The sequence below is a fragment of the Heteronotia binoei genome, chromosome 2, assembly GCF_032191835.1.
Source record: "Heteronotia binoei isolate CCM8104 ecotype False Entrance Well chromosome 2, APGP_CSIRO_Hbin_v1, whole genome shotgun sequence".
NCBI lineage: Eukaryota > Metazoa > Chordata > Lepidosauria > Squamata > Gekkonidae > Heteronotia > Heteronotia binoei.
In genome coordinates, this window is record NC_083224.1 from 194,075,659 (window position 1) to 194,098,196 (window position 22,538).

General features: G+C 52.9%; 1 protein-coding gene across 7 annotated transcripts in view; it reads right to left on the reverse strand.

The window, feature by feature from the left end:
* The window catches only part of TCF3 (transcription factor 3), a 181,177-nt gene that overhangs the window by 48,232 nt on the left and 110,407 nt on the right, over window positions 1-22,538 (reverse strand). For all 7 annotated transcript variants that reach the window (XM_060232788.1, XM_060232787.1, XM_060232782.1 and 4 more), the window contains exon 7: window positions 7,874-7,923. In XM_060232788.1, coding sequence (XP_060088771.1) covers window positions 7,874-7,923 — 50 coding nt within the window. The remainder of the gene's footprint in view (window positions 1-7,873; window positions 7,924-22,538) is intronic.

A 22,538-nucleotide genomic window follows, 5' to 3' on the forward strand; every position in this document is an offset into this window, starting at 1 on the left:
AACACTCTGTGTCACACAGTGGCCAATAATTTATATTATATTATATTATATTATATTATATTATATACACACACACATACATACACATATATACACACTGTGGCTAATAGCCACTGATGGACCTCTGCTCCATATTTTTATCTAACCCCCCTCTTGAAGCTGGCTATGCTTGTAGCCGCCACCACCTCCTGTTGCAGTTAATCACCCTTTGAGGGAAGAAGTACCTCCTTTTATCCATTCTAACCCGACTGCTCAGCAATTTCATCGAATGCCCATGAGTTTTTGTATTGTGAGAAAGGGAGAAAAGTACTTCTTTCTCTACTTTCTCCATCCCATGCGTAATCTTGTAAACCTCTATCATGTCACCCCGCAGTCGACGTTTCTTCAGCGTTTTAACCTTTCTTCATAGGGAAAGTGTTCCAAGCCTGTAATCATTCTAGTTGCACACAGTATTCCAAATGAGACCGCACCATCGATTTATACAGGAGCATTATGATACTGGCTGATTTGTTTTCAATTCCCTTCCTAATAATTCCCAGCATGGCGTTGGCCTTTTTTATTGCAATTGCACACTGTCTTGACATTTTCAGTGAGTTATCTACCATGACCCCAAGTGTAGTGGTTAAGTGTGTGGACTCTTATCTGGGAGAACTGGGTTTGATTCCCCACTCCTCCACTTGCACCTGCTGGAATGGCCTTGGGTCAGCCATAGCTCTAGCAGAGTTGTCCTTGAAAGGGTGGCTTCTGGGAGAGCTCTCTCAGTCCCACCCACCTCACACGGTGTGTGTGTACGGGAGGGAAGGTAAAGGAGATTGTGACCGCTCTGAGACTCTGAGATTCAGAGTATAGGATGGGATTTAAATCCAATATCTTCCTCTTTGGCAAAGGGCAATTGAAGCTTTGGGCTGAAGAAGGTCCAGTTACTGAAACTGGTTCTCTCACTTCGGCTTTCGTTCATATCATAATTTGCAAGTTAGGCCACACCCCCTGATGTCACCATTGTTTCACACAGGGCTTTTTTGGTAGAAGCCCAGCAGGAACTCATTTGCATATTAAGCCACACCCCCGATGACAAGTTGGAATTAGCAGGAACTCATTTGCACATTAAGCCACGCCCACCCACCCCCGGGACGACAAGCCAGCCGGAATTCCCTTTCTGCTCAAAAAATGCCCCCCTTGTACCAAAGCTGGCCAGTAGAGAGGAACAGACACAAAGGTGGCGCTGCAGGGCTGGTCTCCAGGCCATGGCAACCTGACAAAAGCCTGGTCTTTACTTAGGGGGGGAAAAACAGATGCCGAATTCCTGAGACCAAAAGACTTCAGCCAGCGTCGGCCTGCACAGCTCTTCCTCAGCCCCTGGGGCACTGCTCACTGTTCAGTCCGTAGCTGCGATATCGTTCTCGGGCCTGTAGGGGTGTGTGTGTGTGTGTGGAGCTGCAGCGCAGCAGAAATTGGGAAACAGCTCCTTCTACTGGCCGGCTGCCCCCACTGCAGGGTGTAACGTTTTGTGCGGTGAGGGTTGTGGAGTGGGCGGAATGAGGGTTACCACCAGCAACGCTCCCTCGAAGCTGCGGAGTCTTGTGAGCAAAAAAAAATTCTATTTCGTGAGCTACCGACATTCAAGTTGTGAGCGACTGCATGAATCTGCTCGCTCTGCGGACATTTTCCCTGAGCGAAGACAGGAACGGGTGAGCCGTAGGATTAAAAGAAACTGAGGATAAAAAAAGTGAGCTAGCTCACACTAGCTCAGCTTAGAGCAAGGGTGGCTCTTTCACACACATACATAGCCCTCACCACCGGCTTGTCGAAGGCATCTCTCTCTTTAAATCACTTCTCCAAGTCAAGCCAACCAGCGGTCTGGAGAATGCAGTTAAAGTTGCTTTCTTTCCCCCTCTCTCCCCCTATATTTGCTTTTTCCACCTTTTTTTTTTTCAATTTCCCCTTCCTCCTTCCCTCCCATGTGGCTCTCAAATATCTAATCTCCACATCTTGCGGCTCTCAAGCATCTGACATTTATTCTATATGGCTCTTACGTTAAGCAAGTTTGGCCACCTCAGGCTTAGACGGAGGGAGCGCTGCTTACCAGGTCTCCTGAGAGACACCCTCTTACAAGATTCTGCGTGGGACAGAGAAGGCAGAGAAAGAAGTCCTTTCCTCCCTTTCGCACAGTACAAGAACTTGTGGGCACTCAATGAAATTGCTGAGCAGTCGGGCTAGAACTGATGAAAGGAAGTCCTTCTTCACCCGAAGGGTGATTAGCACGTGGAATTCACTGCCACAGGAGGTGGTGGCGGCTACAAGCATAGCCAGCTTCAAGAGGGGAATGGATAAGCATATGGAGAAGAGGTCCGTCAGTGGCTATTAGCCGCAGTTTATTGTTGGAACTCTGTCTGGGGCAGTGATGCTCTGTATGCTTGGTGCTTGGGGGGGGCACAGTGGGATGGCTTCTAGTGTCCTGGCCCCACTGATGGACCTCCTGATGGCACCTGGGTTTTTTTGGCCCCTGTGTGAAACAGAACGTTGGACTGGATGGGCCTTTGGCCTGATCGAACATGGCTTCTCTTATGTTCTTATGTCTGGGGCAGCCAGAGCTCTTGTAGGAGTTATCCATGAAAGGGCAGCTTCTGGGAGGAGCTCTCTCAGCCCCACTCACCTCACAGGGTATCTGTTGTGGGGGAGGAAGGGAAAAGAGATTGCAGGCCGCTCGGAGACTCTGTACTTGAAAGGGCAGCTTCTGGAAGAGCCCTCTCAGCCCCACCTACCTCACAGGGTGTCTGTTGTGGGGAAGGAAGGGAAAGGAGATTGTAGGCCACTCTGAGTCTCTGTCCTTGAAAGGACAGCTTCTGGGAGAGCTCTCTCAGCCCCACCTACCTCACAAGGTGTCTGTTGTGGGGGAGGAAGGGAAAGGAGATTGTAGGCCACTCTGAGTCTCTGTCCTTGAAAGGGCAGCTTCTGGGAGAGCTCTCTCAGCCCCACCTGCCTCACAGGGTGTCTGTTGTGAGGAAGGAAGGGAAAGGAGATTGTAGGCTGCTCTGAGACTCTGTCCTTGAAAGGACAGCTGCTGTGAGAGCTCTCTCAGCCCCACCCACCTCACAGGGTGTCTGTTGTGGGGGAGGAAGGGAAAGGAGATTGTAGGCCACGCTGAGACTCTATCCTTGATCTTCAAGCTGCCAGTCCCTGGGGAACAGAGCCTTTGGCAGGGAATGGAGAAATGACTGAGCAGTTTTTCTCAATAGCCGCTGCAGAGAAGAAGAATGCAGATTTATACCCTGCCCTTCTCTCTGAATCAGAGTCCCAGAGCTCCTACAATCTCCTTTTCCTTCCTCCCCCACAACAGGCACCCTGTGAGGTGGGTGAGGCTGAGAGAGCTCTCCCAGAAGCTGCCCTTTCAAGGACAGAGTCTCAGAGCAGCCTACAATCTCCTTTCCCTTCCTCCCCCACAACATACACCCTGTGATGTAGGTGAGGCTGAGAGAGCTCTTCCAGAAGCTGCCCTTTCAAGGACAACTCTTGCAAGAGCTATGGCTAACCGAAGTCCAGTAGGTGCAAGTGGAGGAGTGCGGAATCAAACCCGGTTCTCCCAGATAAGAGTCTGCACACTTTACCACTACACTAAACTGGCCCCAAGACTCAAGATAAGTGCAGATGAGTCTGGGCAAAACTGCAAACCTCTCTGAAGGTTCTCACACCGGTACAAATTGCATGGATTCTCACCCAGTGTCCCTACCGGGGCAGTGTGCGCGTTTCAGCCACCTAGTTTCCAACTGTTGGCGGGCCTAGACAGCAAGTCTGTGCATGTTGTGTTGCACGTTTTAGCCCCCCCCTTTTTACTACTCCGTTTGCTTCACCCCACGACCTTCGTATAAAGGGGAGGGGGAAAATCCATGCCTACGTCTCCCCCCCCCCTCTTTCCTTACAATTTTTGCAAAGTGCATTTGCAGGGAGTACGTGTGTAAGAGGTGGGGAGGAGAGGGGGAGAAGAGGTGGGGGAGAGCGCTGGAAAGGCTCGGGGCGGGAGCGCACGGGGCGGCGGGCGGGGAAGAGCGACGAAACAGGCTACAAAGAATAAGAAATCCAGTAAATTGCCTTTTCCTATAATTTGATTAAATAGCAGGAGCTGGGACTGGAGCAAAGGAGGAATAATAGCTCTACGCCATCTGCCAGCGTTTGGCACTGGGCCAGTTCTCCAGGCAGCTGTGTGGTGCTGGGGGGGGGGAGGAGGGGGAAGGGAGGAGGTTGGGAGACAAAAAAGAGTGTGGGGGCAGGGAAAGGCGGGGAGAGGAGCTTAGAAAGAGCAAGAGAGAGAGAGAGAGAGAGAGAGGGAGGAAGCTGGGTTCGGTCTCAAGCTTGAACAAGGGGGAGGCAGACGAAGACCAGGGGAAAACCCGCCCCCCCCTTGCCGGGGTGAGATCTTTCTCCCCCACCTCCCTTGCATTTCATTCATTCACACTCTGCATCGTGTACTTTTGCACACCTCCTGAAAGCCTTCTAAGGGAGAGAACAAGAGACACCTTCCATTAAAAGAGGGGGTGCACGGGGAATGGAAAAGAATACCACCCCCCATTTACAGAAATGTGAGTTTGAAAGTTTTTTGGGGTGGGGAGGGAGACGTCTCTCTCTCTCTCTCTCTCTCTCACACACACACACACACACACACAGATACATGCAACCCGCTTAGGGGAAAACGCAAAAACGAAGAAAATCGGAAGACAGCCCCGCTTCCCTAAAGTCCAGTCTTTTAATTTTTTTTTTGCTTCGGCCTTAATATATTTCCCTTCCTCCCAAAATGAGGCGGCTCTTTTTTCACCCACGGGGGGGGGGGGGGAGGTGACAGCAGCGCATTCAAAGTCGCTGATTGTTAGGGGTGGCCGGTTGTTTTCAACCCTAAGTTTACACCAGAGCATGTTGTGGCGCTGTAGTGACAAAACCCAGTATTTCAATGCCCACCCTCCTCCTGAAGTTTTAGTCCAGTTACCCAAAGCTAGGTAGCCAGAAGAGAAAAACAGAGATAGCAGGGTGGAAGAGCCTCACCCAGTTTGGTGTAATGGTTAAGTGTGAAGACTCTTATCTGGGAGAACCAGGTTTGATTCCCCACTCCTCCACTTGCAGCTGCTGGAATGGCCTTGGGTTAGCCACAGCCATGGTCTTAAAGGTACTTTCTTTGCATCTCTCCCATAGGATCCAGGGAAACTGGGCAAAGGAAGCTCTGGCTCTTTCCCTCCCTCCTCAGGGAACCAGGAGGGGGAGGAGTCTCAGCCAATGGAGAAAACAGAGGCTTTGCTCTGTAGCTCCTGTGCAATTGAGCAAGCCTTGCAAAGCAAGTTGAGATGCAGAAGGAAGCAAGAGAGAGAGAGAGAGAGAGAGAAGGAAGCAGATGACAGCCATTTGCTCGGGGGCCTGATAGGAGCCCTCCAGGGGCCTTATTCGGCTCCCAGGCTGTATGTTTGACACCCCTGGATTAAGGGAGAACTCGCACCTAGCACAGAGCTGCAGGATTGTGGAACAAGAGCGTGGAAGCAGCATCTATCAGCCGCTGGCCCCAAGGCACCTTCCCCAAAGAGGGCTGGGGAGACAGTCCCAGGTCTGGCGCCAAAGAGGAAACATTGAATCAAAAAGCGTCCTGTCCCCCCCCCCCCCACTTTAGGAGCATAAAAAGGTAAAGGTAGTCTCCTGTGCAAGCACCAGTCATTTCCGACTCTGGGGTGATGTCGCATCATAACGTTTTCACGGCCAGCTACCTGAAAACCCAGCTTCCGCTGGGGATCGAACTCAGGTCATGAGCAGAAGACTCCGACTGCAGTACTGCAGCTTTGCCACTCTGCACCACGGGGCTCTTGCAAAAGGTCAAGGTAGTCCCCTGTGCAAGCACCAGTCGTTTTCACGGCAGACTTTTTTATGGGGTGGTTTGCCATTGCCTTCCCCAGTCCTCTACACTTTCCCCCCAGCAAGCTGGGGACTCATCTGACCGACCTCGGAAGGATGGAAGGCTGAGTCAACCTGGAGCCGGTGACCTGAACCAGCTTCCGCTGGGATCGAACTCAGGTTGTGAGCAGCTTTACCACTCTGCGCCACGGGGCTCTTTCGGGGCATACCTCCCCCTTTTCCACCTCTGCGTTTATGCCTAGGTCAGCAAAAGTCTCAGCCCCCCCCCCTCACCTCAAGCCCGACAGGTGAGATCACTTCCTGGATTTAGAAAAAAGCTCACGCAGAGAGAAGGAAAAATCCAGGTGCCTCTCCCCTCCTCCCAAGGAAAGCAATTTAGAACCAAAATATATTTTGTTTTCAGCTTTTCTGCACCCATTTCATGCGTTTGGGTCAAAATGCACAAACCTCATTACAAATAACGATAGTTTGTTAAATCAAAACCAACGACAGACACACAAACACAGAGAGCACGAATAAACGCATTAATCTCTAGCTGGTAGACGGGGCGGGGGATGCAGAACTGGAGGACGACACGGGGGCCTGGGGTGAGGCTAGAAAAGACTGGGATGGGCAGGGGAGGGGGGGAGGATAGGAGGTTTGGGGCCCAAGAGTGCGGCCATGGGGCAAAACTGGGAAGCTATTCCGAGCCATTTAGCCGTATTTAAGTTTTAAATGGTTTGGGCCAAGCGCACCGAATTAAAACCTACTTAAAACCCAATCTGAAGCTCTGCTGAAAAGCCACAGGAAGTGGAATGTGGATTCCCGGGAGATTCCCTCCCCGTTTCCTTTCATCGGAGTCGAATAAACTCCTGGCCCCTTTTGCAAAATAGCAAGTTTCCTGAGCGCCGAATTCCGACTGCCCGAAGATTCGACAGGAGAGAGAGGGGTTTGCCCAAGGCGAGGGAGACACTTCCGGGTCGAAGTCCAACCTTTGTAGAAGCCCAACTGCACCTATCTTTCCATGCCCCTCCCCAAAAACACAGCCCGATGGCACCAGGAAATGCTTGCCAAAGCAGCAGAAGTTCAAAGGCAGGAGCCGCCCAAAGGGAGTCAAGCCAATCGCTTTATCTCGAAACTCTTTTTATAGCGCTGTTGGCACACCTGTCGCCTGTATTTATTCACTAATATTTATATAATATTACCCCTCTCTTCCACCAAGAAGATCAGGGCAATCTTCCCTTCCTTCGTTTTGTCATCCCAACAACCCTACGAGGTAGGTTGGGCTGGAAGAAAGAGAGATGCCCCCCCCCCCCACAGTGCTCCCTCTAAGCTGTGGAGTCTTGTGAACAAAAAATCTACTATGTGAGCTACTGCATAAGTTAGCTTGCTCTGGGGGCCATTTTTCCTGAGCTGAGACAAAAAGGTGTGAGCTGGAGGCTAAGAAACTGTGAGTGAGCTCACGCTAACTCAGCTCAGAGGGAAAACTGGTCCCCGTCACTGTTCTCTCTCAGCTGAGTGAGTGTGAGCTAGCTCACAGATTTTTAGCCTATGGCTCACACCTTTTTGTCTTGGCTCAGGAAGGACAACCTCAGAGCCCTTTAATTGATGCAGCAGCTCACACCTTTAATGCCAGGAGCTCACAAAGTAGAATTCTTGCTCACAAGACTCTGCAGCTAAGAGGGAACACTGGTTGAGACCCAGAAAAAACTGAGACGGGGAGTTCTGAAAGGATTTCAGGCGCTGTTCAGCACCACGTTTCTTGGCATTCTGGGGTTCTTGGGCTTTGTGCCGTCTCAGTGTTTCCTGCCTTCTTCCCCGCCCCGTCTGAAATTTCGGTAAACATTCCACATCGATGACAACACAAATTCTCAGCATTCCGCCACCCCCTTAAACCTTCCCAGCCGCACATCTGCAGACGTTCCGTGATGTCAGAGAAGCTCAGCGAATCTTGCTGCCCCCTGGATTTTCTACCCATTACTATGCCTTAGCAGAAAACCGCGCCACTCACCGAAGAGGGAAGTCCCGGGGGCACCTTTCGGACCTTCTTCGGCTGGCCATCTGCATTTGGGGAGAAGCAAAAAAAAAAAAAGTATTATTTAAAAAAGATCAGAACCAAAGTTTGCATAATTCTCAGTGGAAGATTTTGAAGAGCCATTCCCGTGAAGGGGCAGATCTGGCTTTGCGTTCAAATCTCACCTTGCAGGGAAACCTCTGGAACGAGACCAAATGTCATTTTTACCCTGGAATGGATTGTCAGAGATATCGCTGCACCCCGGAACATGTTGACTAAAGCAGGGAGTCTCTGAGCAAGTGCAGAGTGCCTTTCCCACAGCACTGAGCGCCCACAGTCCAGTCTGATATGCTTAGAATTAAAAAGCGTGGTTTCTCTCCATGACGGCTGGGGGAGCTCTCAAGCAGCCCCCAGCTTCAATGAAACCTTCTTTGACTTGGCTAGTTCAAGGGCAAATGAGATACCGGATGGAAGAATGTTACTGGTACAACAAACTGAAAAGGAGAGAACGTAAGAACTTAAGAGAAGCCATGTTGGATCAGGTCAATGGTCCATCCAGTTCAACACTCTATGTCCCACAGTGGCAAAAAAAAACCCCCAGGTGCCATCAGGAGGTCCACCAGTGGGGCCAGGACACTAGAAGCCCTCCCACTGTTGCTCCCCAAGCACCAAGAATACAGAGCATCACTGTCCCAGACAGAAGAACATAAGAGAAGCCATGTTGGATCAGGTCAATGGCCCATCCAGTTCAACACTGTGTCACACAGTGGCCAAAAAACCAAGTGCCATCAGGAGGTCCACCAGTGGGGCTAGGACACTAGAAGACCTCCCACTGTGCCCTCCACAAGCACCAAGAACACAGAGCATCACTGCCCCAGACAGAAGAACATAAGAGAAGCCATGCTGGATCAGGTCAATGGCCCATCCAGTTCAACACTCAGTGTCACACAGTGGCCAAAAAACCAGGTGCCATCAGGAGGTCCACCAGTGGGGCTAGGACACTGTGCCCCCCACAAGCACCAAGAACACAGAGCATCACTGCCCCAGGCAGAGAGTTCCAACAATACGCTGTGGTTAAGAGCCACTGATGGATCTCTGCTCCATATGTTTATCTATTTCCCCCCCCCCCCTCTTGAAGCTGGCTACGCTTGCAGCTGCCGCCACCTCCAGTGGCAGTGAATTCCACATGTTAAGCACCCTTTGGGTGAAGAAGGACTTCCTTTTATCTGTTCTAACCTGACTGCTCATCAATTTCATTGAATGCCCACGAGTTCTCGTATTGTGAGAAAGGGAGAAAAATACTTCTTTCTCTACCTTCTCTATCCCATGCATAATCTTGTAAACTTCTATCATGTCACCCCATCAGTCAAGGTTTCTCCAAGCTAAAGAGCCCCAAACGTTTTAACCTTTCTTCATAGGGAAAGTGTTCCAACCCTTGAATCATTCTAGTTGCCCTTTTCTGCTTTGATGGGAGGATTCAGTCAAAGGCACTGTGGAATTACCCAGCCTCCAAGACAGCTGTTTGTTGTATCTCTGCATGAGTCACTGTTCTGGGTTGGTTTTCTTCTGATGCTGATAGGATATTCCTTAATAGTATGACTTTTCAACTAGACCTTTAGGAGGTAATGACAAAGGTTGTATTATTAAGCGACACAAAGAGTAGTCTCTACAAAAGCACATTATATATACCTTAATAATGTATTTGGAGGATGGGTTTTTTTATTTCTTCAGTTGTATTCTGGTCTGCACGGGGTAGTGGCTGGAATGTCAGAACTTGGGAGGCCTAGGTTCGAATCCCTGCTCTCCCAAGGAAGCTTGCTGGGTGACTTTGGGCCAGTCACACTAACCTACCTTATAGGGTTGTTGTTAGGATAAAGTATAGGGGAGGAGAAAGTTCCCCGATGGAGGGGAAAGCAGGACATAAATAGCTTAAATAAAAGTAAATCTCTCTCTCTCTCTTTCGTTTTTCTCTTTCCCTTCCTCCCAAAAGCTCCTTTGTTTAATCTTCACAACAACATTGCGAGGTAGGTTAGCTAAGGGATCGTGACTGACCCACAAACATCCAGGGAGCTTTTTGGCTGAGCGAGGAATCTGAACCCACTTCTCCCCATCCGACTATTACCTAACACTGGCTCCTGGACCCTTCTCCCTGGATGCAGAAAAGGGCAACTAGAATGATTCAAGAGTTGGAACTTTCGCCTCCCCTACACTTTATCCTAACAACAACCGCATAAGGTAGGTTAATCTGAGTATGTGGGACTGGCCAAAAGTCACCCAGAAAGCTTCCTTGGGATAGCAGGGATTCGAACCTAGGCCTCTGTCACGAGCTGGGGCTGAGTCAGGCAAAGTCCAGGGGCAGTCCAAGGTCGGCAACTCGTGAGCAAGGTGGGTCCAAGGCGCCAAAACAGAATCGCAATCCAGGTATCACCGGTCAGAGGTTCAGAAGCCGAAGTCAGGGGGTCCAGAGGTCCAAGCCAAAGTCAGGAATCCAAAAGCCAAAGTCAAGAGCCGGAGTGGATGCTAGGATGTCAGGTATGTGACTAGTTGCTTCCACAAAGCCTCCTCCCAAAGCCCACAGCTATATAGCCCTCTGCTGCCTGTTGCTCATTTGGGCTAATTGCTGTCTCAGAGCAGCAGCCAGGATCCTGCCGAAACTTAAGCATCCTCACACTTAGAAGGGCCAGAATCCTTTCACCACTCAGGGCTCAGGGAGCGTCTTGCTTGTGAGCGTGCCGCCCTCCTCCGATCCCTGAGGTCCTGACGAAGGCGGTCACGCACACGACCCACCAGAGAGGGCGAGGCAGGGGGGCTTGGATCTTCTTCAGCAGGAGGCAGGGGCACTGGTGCAGGTGGCAGGGGCACCGTTCCTTCTGCAGGCTCTGCAGGCTCGGTTTCTTCTGCAAGGTCCCCAGCACCCATGACACTATCCCCCCCCCCAGGGCCCCCCTCCGTCGAGGGGCCTGGGAGGTCGGGGTGGTCGCTGTGGAATTGTTGCACCAAGTCCGGGGCATGAAGATTGTCCACAGGTTCCCAGGACCGGTCTTCTGGGCCGTATCCCTCCCAGTCCACAAGGTACTGGAGGCCTCCACGATGGTACCGGGAGTCCAGAATCTGGCGCACCTCATATTCTTCCTCGTCATCCACCAACACCGGTGGTGGCGGCGGTGGGGAAGGAGGCCGAGCTGGGTCAGGGGGTGCAGCTGGAACAAGGAGGGAGCGATGGAACACAGGGTGAATGCGGAGGTGGGGTGGCAACTGAAGCCGGAAGGCGACGGGGTTTATTTGTTCTACGACGGGGTAGGGTCCAATGAACCGTGCATCCAGCTTGTGAGACCGACCAGGCCGGCGCAGGTAGCGAGTTGAGAGCCACACCTGATCCCCCGGCTGCACTGGAGGGCCTTCTTGCCTCTTTCGGTCCGCAGCCCGTTTATATGCCTCCTTGGCCTGCTGTAGCTGCTCTCGGAGCAAGTCTTGGCTGGCACGGAGTTCTTGCAGGTAGGCCGCGACGGCGGGGACATTCGTGGGTGGCAGGATCGCTGGGAAGAACCGCGGGTGGTACCCGTAGGTTGCAGCAAAAGGGGTCATTTGGGTGGACGAGTGGACCGCGTTGTTGTATGCAAACTCCGCTAGAGGCAACAGACTGGTCCAGTCGTCCTGCTGGTAGCAGGTGTAGCAGCGGAGATATTGCTCTAGCGTGGCATTGGTGCGCTCTGTCTGACCATCAGTCTGTGGGTGGTAGGCTGAGGACAGGTGCACTCGAGTACCCAGGCTGGAATGGAGGGCTTGCCAGAACCGAGAGGAGAACTGGGGGCCCCGGTCTGAGATCAGGTGGGCTGGGAGTCCGTGCAGACGAAAGATGTGTTGCAGGTAGAGCTGGGCTGTCTCCTGAGCTGTGGGAAGTTTCGGACACGGAATGAAGTGGGCCATTTTGGTAAATAGGTCGACGACCACCAAGATGCAAGTCTGACCTTTGGATCGTGGGAGTTCTGTAATGAAGTCCATCGAGATGGTGTCCCAGGGTCCTGAGGGTGCGGGCAAGGGCTGTAACAACCCCGAGGGTTTGGCCGGGACGTCTTTGGCCCGCCGACAGACGTCACAGGAGCTGACATAGCGGGCAACATCGGAGCGAACTCGTGGCCACCAGAACTCTCGCGTCAGCAAGTGGGTGGTCTTATGCTGTCCAAAGTGCCCGGCGGGTAACGAGTCATGGGTCAGGCGAAGCACTTCTGCCCGCAAGGGCCCGGGAGGCACATAGAGGCGTTCGCGGTGTAGCAAGAGACCGCCTCGAGTCGTGAACTCGCCTGCCGAGTCGTCTTGGAGTGCCTGGAGGTGTTGCTGGACCCAGGGATCGTTGGCCTGGCTAGCACGAATGTCCTCCACGAGTGTGGGTGAAGTGGAGGTGGCTGCAAATACTGAGGGCGGCAGGATGGGAGCAGCGGGCGCGGCCTCAGTTGAAGCAGGGGCGTATTCTGGTTTCCGGGACAGCGCATCTGCTTTCCAGTTCTGGGTATGGGGGATGTAGGAGATCCGGAAGTCAAAGCGAGAGAAGAATAGGGACCACCGGATCTGGCGCTGGTTGAGACGGCGGGTGGTCTGGAGGTGCTCTAGGTTCCGGTGGTCAGTGAGCACTTGAACAGGGTGGCGAGCCCCTTCGAGGTAGTGCCTCCAAACCTCAAAGGCCGCCTTGATCGCGAGCAACTCCCTCTCCCAGATGGTATAGTTCCTTTCCGCAGCCGTGAGCTGGCGCGAGTAATAGGCGCAGGGCTGGAGTGGCTGAGACGGCTCCTCGCGCTGGGACAGCACTGCTCCCAGGGCCACGTTGGAGGCATCAGCTTCCACCGTAAAGGGAAGCTGGGGGTCAGGGTATCTCAGGAGTGGCCCGGTGGCAAAGCGAGTCTTCAGGGTGGAGAAGGCATTATCGGCCTCTGGGGACCAGCAGAAGGGTTCTTTGGGGCGGAGTAGTTGAGTCAGGGGTGTTGTCAGGGAGGCATAGGCCGGGATGAATTGCCGATAATAGTTGGCAAAACCAAGGAATCGCTGCAGGTCTTTGCGATTCTGAGGAGCCTGCCAGGTCAGGACCGCTTCTACTTTTTTCGGGTCCATGAGGATCCCTTGTGGGGACACAATGTGACCGAGGAACTCGACAGAGCGCAGGTCGAAGTCACACTTCTCCAGCTTGGCGTAGAGGCCATGGGCTCGTAGGCGCTGCAGGACCTGGCGGACGTGCTCGGCGTGCTGGGCAGGATTGCGGGAGTAGATTAGGATGTCATCCAGGTATATGATCGTGAAGCGGTCGAGCAGGTCCCGGAATACATCATTCATGAACCTCTGGAAGACAGCGGGGGCATTGGTCAATCCGAAGGGCATCACCAGGTGCTCGTACTGCCCGTATCGGGTCCCAAACGCGGTCTTCCATTCGTCTCCGGGCCGTATGCGCACCAAATTGTACGCTCCGCGGAGGTCCAGCTTGGTGTAGATTTGGGCCCCCTTTAAACGATCCAAGAGTTCAGGGATCAGTGGTAGAGGGTACCGGTCGCGGATGGTGATCTTGTTCAGGGCCCGGTAGTCATTGCACAGCCGGAGCTCCCCACTTTTCTTCTTCACGAAGAGGACTGGGGCAGACAGGGGAGAAGTTGAGGGTCGGATGAATCCGCGTTTCAGGTTCTTGTCCAGGTAGTCTCGCAAAGCTGCCAACTCAGGCTCCGACATTGGGTACAGACGCCCCACCGGGAGTGGTGCCCCAGGTACCAAATCAATGGCACAGTCATAGGGTCGGTGAGGGGGAAGCTGATCCGCTCCTGTCTCCTCGAAGACATCGGCGAAATCCGCATACTTCTGAGGGAGCTGAGGACCACCACTCGGGATGCCGGCTGCTAGAGTGGTGGGAGGAGTCAGATGGGGGCATGGGTCTCGGAAGCGTAGTTCCTGCTGGGCCCAGTCCACGATGGGGTTGTGCAGCTTCAGCCAGGAAAGGCCTAGAATCAACGGGAAGCGAGGCATGCGGGCGACATCAAACTGCAGCTGTTCTTGGTGCTGCTGGACGTGGAAGGTGATGGGACAGGTCTCCTGGGTGACGGGGCCAGAACGGAGGAGGCGCCCGTCGATAGCCTCCACCAGTGTTGGAGTCTCTTTTGGCTGCACTGGAATCTGGTGCTGCTTTACAAAGGCGGCATCTACGAAACAGTGGGCCGCTCCCGAGTCCAGCATGGCATATACAAACAGCCAGCGTTCATCAGGCAGACGGAGTTTGACTGGTAGCAGGAACGGGCCCGGGGTATCAGTCTGCTGTTCGGAGGACCCAGCTAGTCGCCCCAGGCTGGAGGGTCCACTTACGCCTGGGGCTGGCCTTTTGGCGGCGGTGGCAATGTAGGTCCAGGTATCCGATGTTTAGCAGGGCAGCCAGAGGCATAGTGGCCTGCCGTGCCGCAGTAGAGGCACAGGTTCTGCGTGCGGCGTCTGGCCTTCTCTTCTGGAGTCAGGCGGGGTCGAGCAGCTCCAAGCTGCATAGGCTCACCCTCGTCTCTGGTACTAGCTGGGGATGGGAGAGGAGTCAAGTGGCATGGCGCAGGGAGCTGGCGCCCTCGGGTCTTGGCTTGGCGGCGACTTTCCAGGCGGCCATCGATGCGGAGGCAGAGGGTGATAAGTCCTTGGAGCGTGGGTGGCGACTCCACCCTGGCCAGTTCATCCAGGACTTCCTCTGCCAGCCCCTCGGTAAACTGGTCCATCTGAGCAGCCTCATTCCACGCCAAGTCTTGGGCCAGGAGCTTGAATTCGGTGGCATACTGAGCCACCGAGGACTGGCCTTGTTTCAGGGCCCTGATTTTCCAGTTGGCTGTGGCTGCTTGGACTGGGTTGGAGAAGGCAGCAGACAGGTGGGCCTCAAACCCCTGGTAATCAGTCAGTAGGGGAGAGGACGCAACCAGCAAGGGTGTGGCCCATTTGGCCGCCTGCCCCTTTAACAGACTAATGATAAAACACACCTTTGTTTTGTCGTTGGGGAAGTCCCGAGCTCTTAGTTCGAAGTACAGCCGACACTGTGCCAGGAAAGCAGGAAATTCTTCCACGGCACCCCCAAATCTGTCAGGTGGGGGAACTGGGCACTTGGCTGGAGCACTGGCCACAGGTTGTTGCTGCAAGTGCACTACTGCCTGTGTTAGCTGCTGTACCTGGGCTTGGAGCGCAGCCAGTAGTCCTGTGGTTCCACTTGCTTCAGCATCCATCCTGTGGAATGGGTGTTGGTTGTGGGTGGAAGCAATCTGTCACGAGCTGGGGCTGAGTCAGGCAAAGTCCAGGGGCAGTCCAAGGTCGGCAACTCGTGAGCAAGGTGGGTCCAAGGCGCCAAAACAGAATCGCAATCCAGGTATCACCGGTCAGAGGTTCAGAAGCCGAAGTCAGGGGGTCCAGAGGTCCAAGCCAAAGTCAGGAATCCAAAAGCCAAAGTCAAGAGCCGGAGTGGATGCTAGGATGTCAGGTATGTGACTAGTTGCTTCCACAAAGCCTCCTCCCAAAGCCCACAGCTATATAGCCCTCTGCTGCCTGTTGCTCATTTGGGCTAATTGCTGTCTCAGAGCAGCAGCCAGGATCCTGCCGAAACTTAAGCATCCTCACACTTAGAAGGGCCAGAATCCTTTCACCACTCAGGGCTCAGGGAGCGTCTTGCTTGTGAGCGTGCCGCCCTCCTCCGATCCCTGAGGTCCTGACGAAGGCGGTCACGCACACGACCCACCAGAGAGGGCGAGGCAGGGGGGCTTGGATCTTCTTCAGCAGGAGGCAGGGGCACTGGTGCAGGTGGCAGGGGCACCGTTCCTTCTGCAGGCTCTGCAGGCTCGGTTTCTTCTGCAAGGTCCCCAGCACCCATGACAGCCTCCCAAGTTCTGCCATTCCAGCCACTACCCCATGCAGACCAGAACACAACTGAAGAAATAAAAAAATTCATCCTCCAAACACATTATTAAAGTATATATAATGTGCTTATGTAGAGACTATTATTTGTGTCGCTTAATAGCACAACCTTTGTCATTACCTCCTAAAGGTCTAGTTGAAAAGAATTCACACTATTAAGGAATATCTTATCAGCATCAGAAGGAAACCAATCCAGAACAGTGACTCATGCAGAGATACAACAAACAGCTGTCTTGGAGGCTGGGTAATTCCACAGTGCCTTTGACTGAATCCTCCCATCAAAGCAGAAAAGGGCAACTAGAATGATTCAAGGGCTGGAACACTTTCCCTATGAAGAAAGGTTAAAAGGTTTGGAGCTCTTCAGCTTAGAGAAACCTCGACTGAGGGATGACATGATAGAGGTCTACAAGATTATGCATGGGATAGAGAAGGTAGAGAAAGAAGTACTTTTCCCCCTTTCTCACAATACAAGAACTTGTGGGCATTCAATGAAATTGCTGAGCAGTCAGGTTAGAATGAATAAAAGGAAGTCCTTCTTCACAGAAAGGATGATTAACACGTGGAATTCACTGCCATAGGAGGTGGCGGCGGCTACAAGCATAGCCAGCTTCAAGAAGGGATTGGATAAGCATATGGAGCAGAGGTCCATCAGTGGCTACTAGCCACAGCTTACTGATGGAACTCTCTGTCTGGGGCAGTGATGCTCTGTATTCTGGGTGCTTGGGGTAGGGGCACAGTAGAGGGGCTTCTAGTGTCCTGGCCCCACTGATGGACCTCCTGATGGCGCCTGGGTTTTTTGGCCACTGTGTGACACAGAGTGTTGGACTGGATGGGCCATTGGCCTGATCCAACAGGGCTTTTCTGATGTTCTTATGTGACACAGAGTGTTGGACTGGAGGGGCCACTGGCCTGATCCAACATGGCGTCTCTTATGTTCTTATGTGACACAGAGTGTTGGACTGGAGGGGCCATTGGCTTGATCCAACATGGCTTCTCTTATGTTCTTCTGTCTGGGGCAAGTAATGCTCTGTATTCTTGGAGCTTGGGGGGGGGCACAGTGGGAGGGCTTCTAGTGTCCTGGCCCCACTGATGGACCTCCTGATGGCACTTGGGGTTTTTTAGCCACTGTATGTCACACAGTGTTGGACTGGATGGGCCATTGGCTTGATCCAACATGACTTCTCTTCTGTTCTTATGTGACACAGAGTGTTGGACTGGATGGGCCATTGGCCTGATCCAATATGGCTTCACTTATGGTCTTATGTCTGGGGCAGTGATGCTCTGTATTCTGGGTGCTTGGGGTAGGGGCACAGTAGAGGGGCTTCTAGTGTCCTGGCCCCACTGATGGACCTCCTGATGGCGCCTGGGTTTTTTGGCCACTGTGTGACACAGAGTGTTGGACTGGATGGGCCATTGGCCTGATCCAACAGGGCTTTTCTGATGTTCTTATGTGACACAGAGTGTTGGACTGGAGGGGCCACTGGCCTGATCCAACATGGCGTCTCTTATGTTCTTATGTGACACAGAGTGTTGGACTGGAGGGGCCATTGGCTTAATCCAACATGGCTTCTCTTATGTTCTTCTGTCTGGGGCAAGTAATGCTCTGTATTCTTGGAGCTTGGGGGGGGCACAGTGGGAGGGCTTCTAGTGTCCTGGCCCCACTGATGGACCTCCTGATGGCACTTGGGGTTTTTTGGCCACTGTATGTCACACAGTGTTGGACTGGATGGGCCATTGGCCTGATCCAACATGACTTCTCTTCTGTTCTTATGTGACACAGAGTGTTGGACTGGATGGGCCATTGGCCTGATCCAATATGGCTTCACTTATGGTCTTATGTCTGGTGCAGTGATGCTCTGTATTCTTGGAGCTTGGGGGGCACAGTAGGAGGGCTTCTAGTGTCCTGGCCCCACTGATGGACCTCCTGATGGCACTTGGGGTTTTTTGGCCACTGTGTGACACAGAGTGTCGGACTGGATGAGCCATTGGCCTGATCCAATATGGCTTCTCTTATGTTCTTAAAGTAATGCAGAAATGTAACTGCACCCCGCCCCCCCCCCCCCCAGAATCTTTTTAAAAAGGAGCCAAACATTCCTGTGAAGATCCACAGGCCATTAAGCAAGTGATTCTACTGCCCTAAGAATAATCCGCACATTCCCCTCACACCAACAAAGAGATCTATCTATGCTGGAGGCAAGAGCAAGCAGAGACGCAACAGGCAACCTCCTCAGAGAGCAGGCACCACGCAGCCTAGTTCATTTCAGATTTTGAACTGGTTATCAGGTGGGGGGGAGGGGGATGAGAATAAAAAGGCAGGCACTAGGACCCTTCGCTGCGATGCAGAGGTATTTTTTGGGGGGGAATGAACTTGCTTGCAAGAACAGGTGGATCTCATTAGTCCAAACATAAGGGGATGAAAGGAAGAAAAAGGGAGGGGCGGGGGCTGGAAATCGTATGCCTGGGTAGGGGAGAAACACTCGGTGGGGGAGAAGCAAGCCTGCGTATACCGGTCAGAGTATCGCACTCGGAGCCCTGGTGTCTCAACCTGGCCCACTGAGTTGCCTGGATCCCTGCACTTGTCATGCCAACAGAAGTGGGAGCTGGATGCCATGCCGCCCACTCTGTCCAAAAAGGGGCCCATGAAGGCAAGCGACCAGGAGGGCCTTGGTGCCTCCTTGCCCCTTGGAAAACTTGTGTCACTATTCGGCAGAAGCTGCTGGCCAATATCCCTTCTAATTCCACCCCCCTCCATGGAGCAAAGCAGTTCACATCCTGACCAGAACAGAACTGCCGCCATCTTCAAATGCTTCAGACAGCGCAACCGAAGTTATAACGGCCGCATGATGAAGAATGTGTTGAAACAAAAGCACACAAACACGTTCAATAGAAGACTAAAAGGGCAATAACGATTCCCCCAAAGTTTCCCGGTTCCATCCGAGGCGTCCCCTCGAACGGGAGATCGACTGAATTGTTTCTGCTCCGGATCCTCTTCTAGAAAAAGGGCGTTCCAACCACGTCTCTCGACCGAAGGCAAAAAGCTCAGGACAAATTTCAAAAGTGTCTCCGATGCATCAATAAGTTGCAAAAAAGCTGCAAAACCCACAAGATTCTTTTTTTTTTTTTCAGTGCGTCCAGAGACGGCACATAGAATTCCCAACGGACAAAAGGGACAGAAAGTCACCAGTAAGGCTCAAGGCCTTTTGGAGTTGAGTGCCGTTTTGAAATCTTACTGGGCCTCTAGGATTCCTCACAAGGCTTCTTTCAAAGAACCCCTCCCTGCCTGGGCTCAAGGGGAGATGGCCACATGGGTCGGGCTCCTAACAGGTCACCATTCCTGGAATATTCCCCCTCCCCCCGTCAATGAATGCCAGATGCCAGGATCGGGAGGGCCGATTTCTCCAAAGGTAAAGAATGGCTACCTCCCCTCCGTAATCAGCGGAATGAGCCGTGCTTTTTGTGTAGCAGGAACTCCTTTGCGTATCAGCCACACCCCCTGATGTACCCAATCCTCCTTCAAGAGCTTCCAGGGCTCTTCGTGCAAGGCCTACTGTAAGCTCCAAGAGGATTGGCTACAGGGGTGGAATTCTAGCAGGAGCTCCTTTGCATGTTAGGCCACACCCCCTGATGTAGCCAATCCTTGGAGAGCTTGCAGGGTTCTTTTTAGCAGGCCTACCGTAAACTCCAAGAGGATTGGCTACAGGGGTGGAATTCTAGCAGGAGCTCCTTTGCATGTTAGGCCACACCCCCTGATGTAGCCAATCCTCGGAGAGCTTGCAAGGTTCTTCGTACCGGGCCTACCGTAAGCTCCAAGAGGATTGGCTACAGGGGTGGAATTCTAGCAGGAGCTCCTTTGCATGTTAGGCCACACCCCCTGATGTAGCCAATCCTTGGAGAGCTTGCAGGGTTCTTTTTAGCAGGCCTACCGTAAACTCCAAGAGGATTGGCTACAGGGGTGGAATTCTAGCAGGAGCTCCTTTGCATGTTAGGCCACACCCCCTGATGTAGCCAATCCTCAGAGAGCTTGCAAGGTTCTTCGTACCGGGCCTACCGTAAGCTCCAAGAGGATTGGCTACAGGGGTGGAATTCTAGCAGGAGCTCCTTTGCATGTTAGGCCACACCCCCTGATGTAGCCAATCCTCGGAGAGCTTGCAAGGTTCTTCGTACAGAGCCTGCTGTAAGCTCCAGGAGGACTGGCTACATCAGAGAGGTGTGGCCTAATATGCAAAAGAGTTGCTGCTACAAAAAAAAAAAAGGCCTGGGAATGAGACTTCCAAAGGGTGCCCTGGAGAGGTGCCCCCCCTTTAAAAAGTACAGGTCTTTGGCACAGCTGTGTCTCTCCAACTATGGCCCTCTCTTCCAAATGGGCTCCTACGGAGCGCACGTTCAGCGAGGAGTGGGGGGGAGCATTTGCAAAACGCAGTGTTAGTTAAAAACTGATAACGCCATGCAGTCACATGGGGGCACCCAATTCGGTGCCCCCAGAAGGCCGGCACCCTAGGCGATCACCTAGTTTGCTTACTGGCAGGGTCGGCCCTGCTCCAGGCGCAATGCAGTTGCAGGTGGCTTGGAAGCATTTGCAGACAAGCTGGACTGCAGAACACCAATGGCATGGAGAACTGAAGAAGAATTGCAGATTTATACCCTGCCCTTCTCTCTGAATCAGTCTCATAGCGGCTTACAATCTCCTTTATATCCTTCCCCCCAAACAGACACCCCTGTGAGGTGGGTGCTGCTGAGAGAGCTCTCCCAGAAGCTGCCCTTTCAAGGACAGAGTCTCATAGCGGCCTACAATCCCCTTTCGCTTCCTCCCCCACAACAGACACCCTGTGAGGTGGGTGGGGCTGAGAGAGCTCTCACAGCAGCTGCCCTTTCAAGGACTGAGGCTCAGATCGGCCTACAATCTCCTTTCCCTTCCTTCCCCACAACAGACACCCTGTGAGGTGGGTGGGGCTAAGAGAGCTCTCCCAGAAGCTGCCCTTTCAAGGACAGAGGCTCAGAGTGGCCTACAATCTCCTTTCCCTTCCTCCCCCACAACAGACATCCTGTGAGGTGAGTGGGGCTGAGAGAGCTCTCCCAGAAGCTGCTCTTTCAAGGAAAGAGTCTGAGCAACCTACAATCTCCTTTCCCATCCTCCCCCACACCCTGCGAGGCGGGTGGGGCTGAGAGAGCTCTCCCAGAAGCTGCCCTTTCGAGGATAGAGTCTCAGAATGGCCTACAATCTCCTTTCCCTTCCTCCCTCAAACAGACGCCCTGTGAGGTGGGTAAGGCTGAGAGAGCTCTCCCAGAAGCTGCCCTTTTGAGGACAGAGTCCCTGAGCGGCCTACAATCTCCTTTTCCTTCCTCCCCCACAACAGACACCCTGTGAGGTGGGTGGGGCTGAGAGAGATCTCCCAGAAGCTGCCCTTTCGAGGCCAGAGTCTCTGAGCGGCCTACAATCTCCTTTCCCTTCCTCCCCCACAACAGACACCCTGTGAGGTGGGTGGGCTGAGACGGCTCTCCCAGAAGCTGCCCTTTCAAAGACAACTCCCGTGAAAGCCATGGCAAACCCAAGGCCATTCCAGCAGCTGCAAGGGGAGGAGCAGGAATCGAACCCGGTTCCCCCAGATAAGAGTCCGCACACTTCACCACTACACCAAACTGGCTCTCTCATGAGGTCACCCAAGGACCTGGTAGCTCCGCCCTGTGGACCTTTCATGCTCCACGTGATACAACCGCGCCACAAAGGGATATCCATGCATAGTCATAACCTTTAAAGTCCTATATGGCCTACCTTCGGGACCGCCTCTCCCCATACGTACCCCAGAGAGAACTACGTTCAGGGTCCCAAAATCTTCTTAAGATCCCCAGACCGAAAGAAGCTCGATTGTCGTACCACCAGAGCAAGAGTGTTCTCGGTAACAGCCCCCGCTCTGTGAAATGCCCACCCTGAAGACATCAGGGCCCTGTGGGACCTGCCACAGTTCCGCAGGGCCCGTAAGGCTGAACTATTCAAGCTTGCCTTCAATGTTTAAGGCGAGGTGGCTATTATTGCACAGCGCCGACAATCTCACTGAATTAACATAATTGGAACCAGCAACACCAGAATATCAACATGCATCCTGGACTTTTTAAGGTCTTTTTATATCAGGGGTGGCCAATGGTAGCTTTCCAGGTGTTTTTTTGCCTACAACTCCCATCAGCCCCAGCTATTGGCCATGCTGGCTGGGGCTGATGGGAGTTGTAGGCAAAAAAAATCTGGAGAACTACCGTTGGCCAACCCTGTAATCTATACCAAGGGTGGTCAACGGTAGCTCTCCAGGTGTTTTTTGCTTACAACTCCCATCAGTCATAAGAACATAAGAGAAGCCATGCTGGATCAGGCCAATGGCTCATCCAGTCCAACACTCTGTGTCACATAAGAACGTAAGAGAAGCCATGTTGGATCAGCCCAATGGCCCATTCAGTCCAACACTCTGTGTCTCATAAGAACATAAGAGAAGCCATGTTGGATCAGGCCAATGGCCCATCCAGTACAACACTCTGTGTCACATAAGAACGTAAGAGAAGCCATGTTGGATCAGGCCAGTGGCCCCTCCAGTCCAACACTCTGTGTCACATAAGAACATAAGAGAAGCCATGTTGGATCAGGCCAATGGCCCATCCAGTCCAACACTCTGTGTCACATAAGAACGTAAGAGAAGCCATGTTGGATCAGCCCAATGGCCCATCCAGTCCAACACTCTGTGTCACATAAGAACATAAGAGAAGCCATGTTGGATCA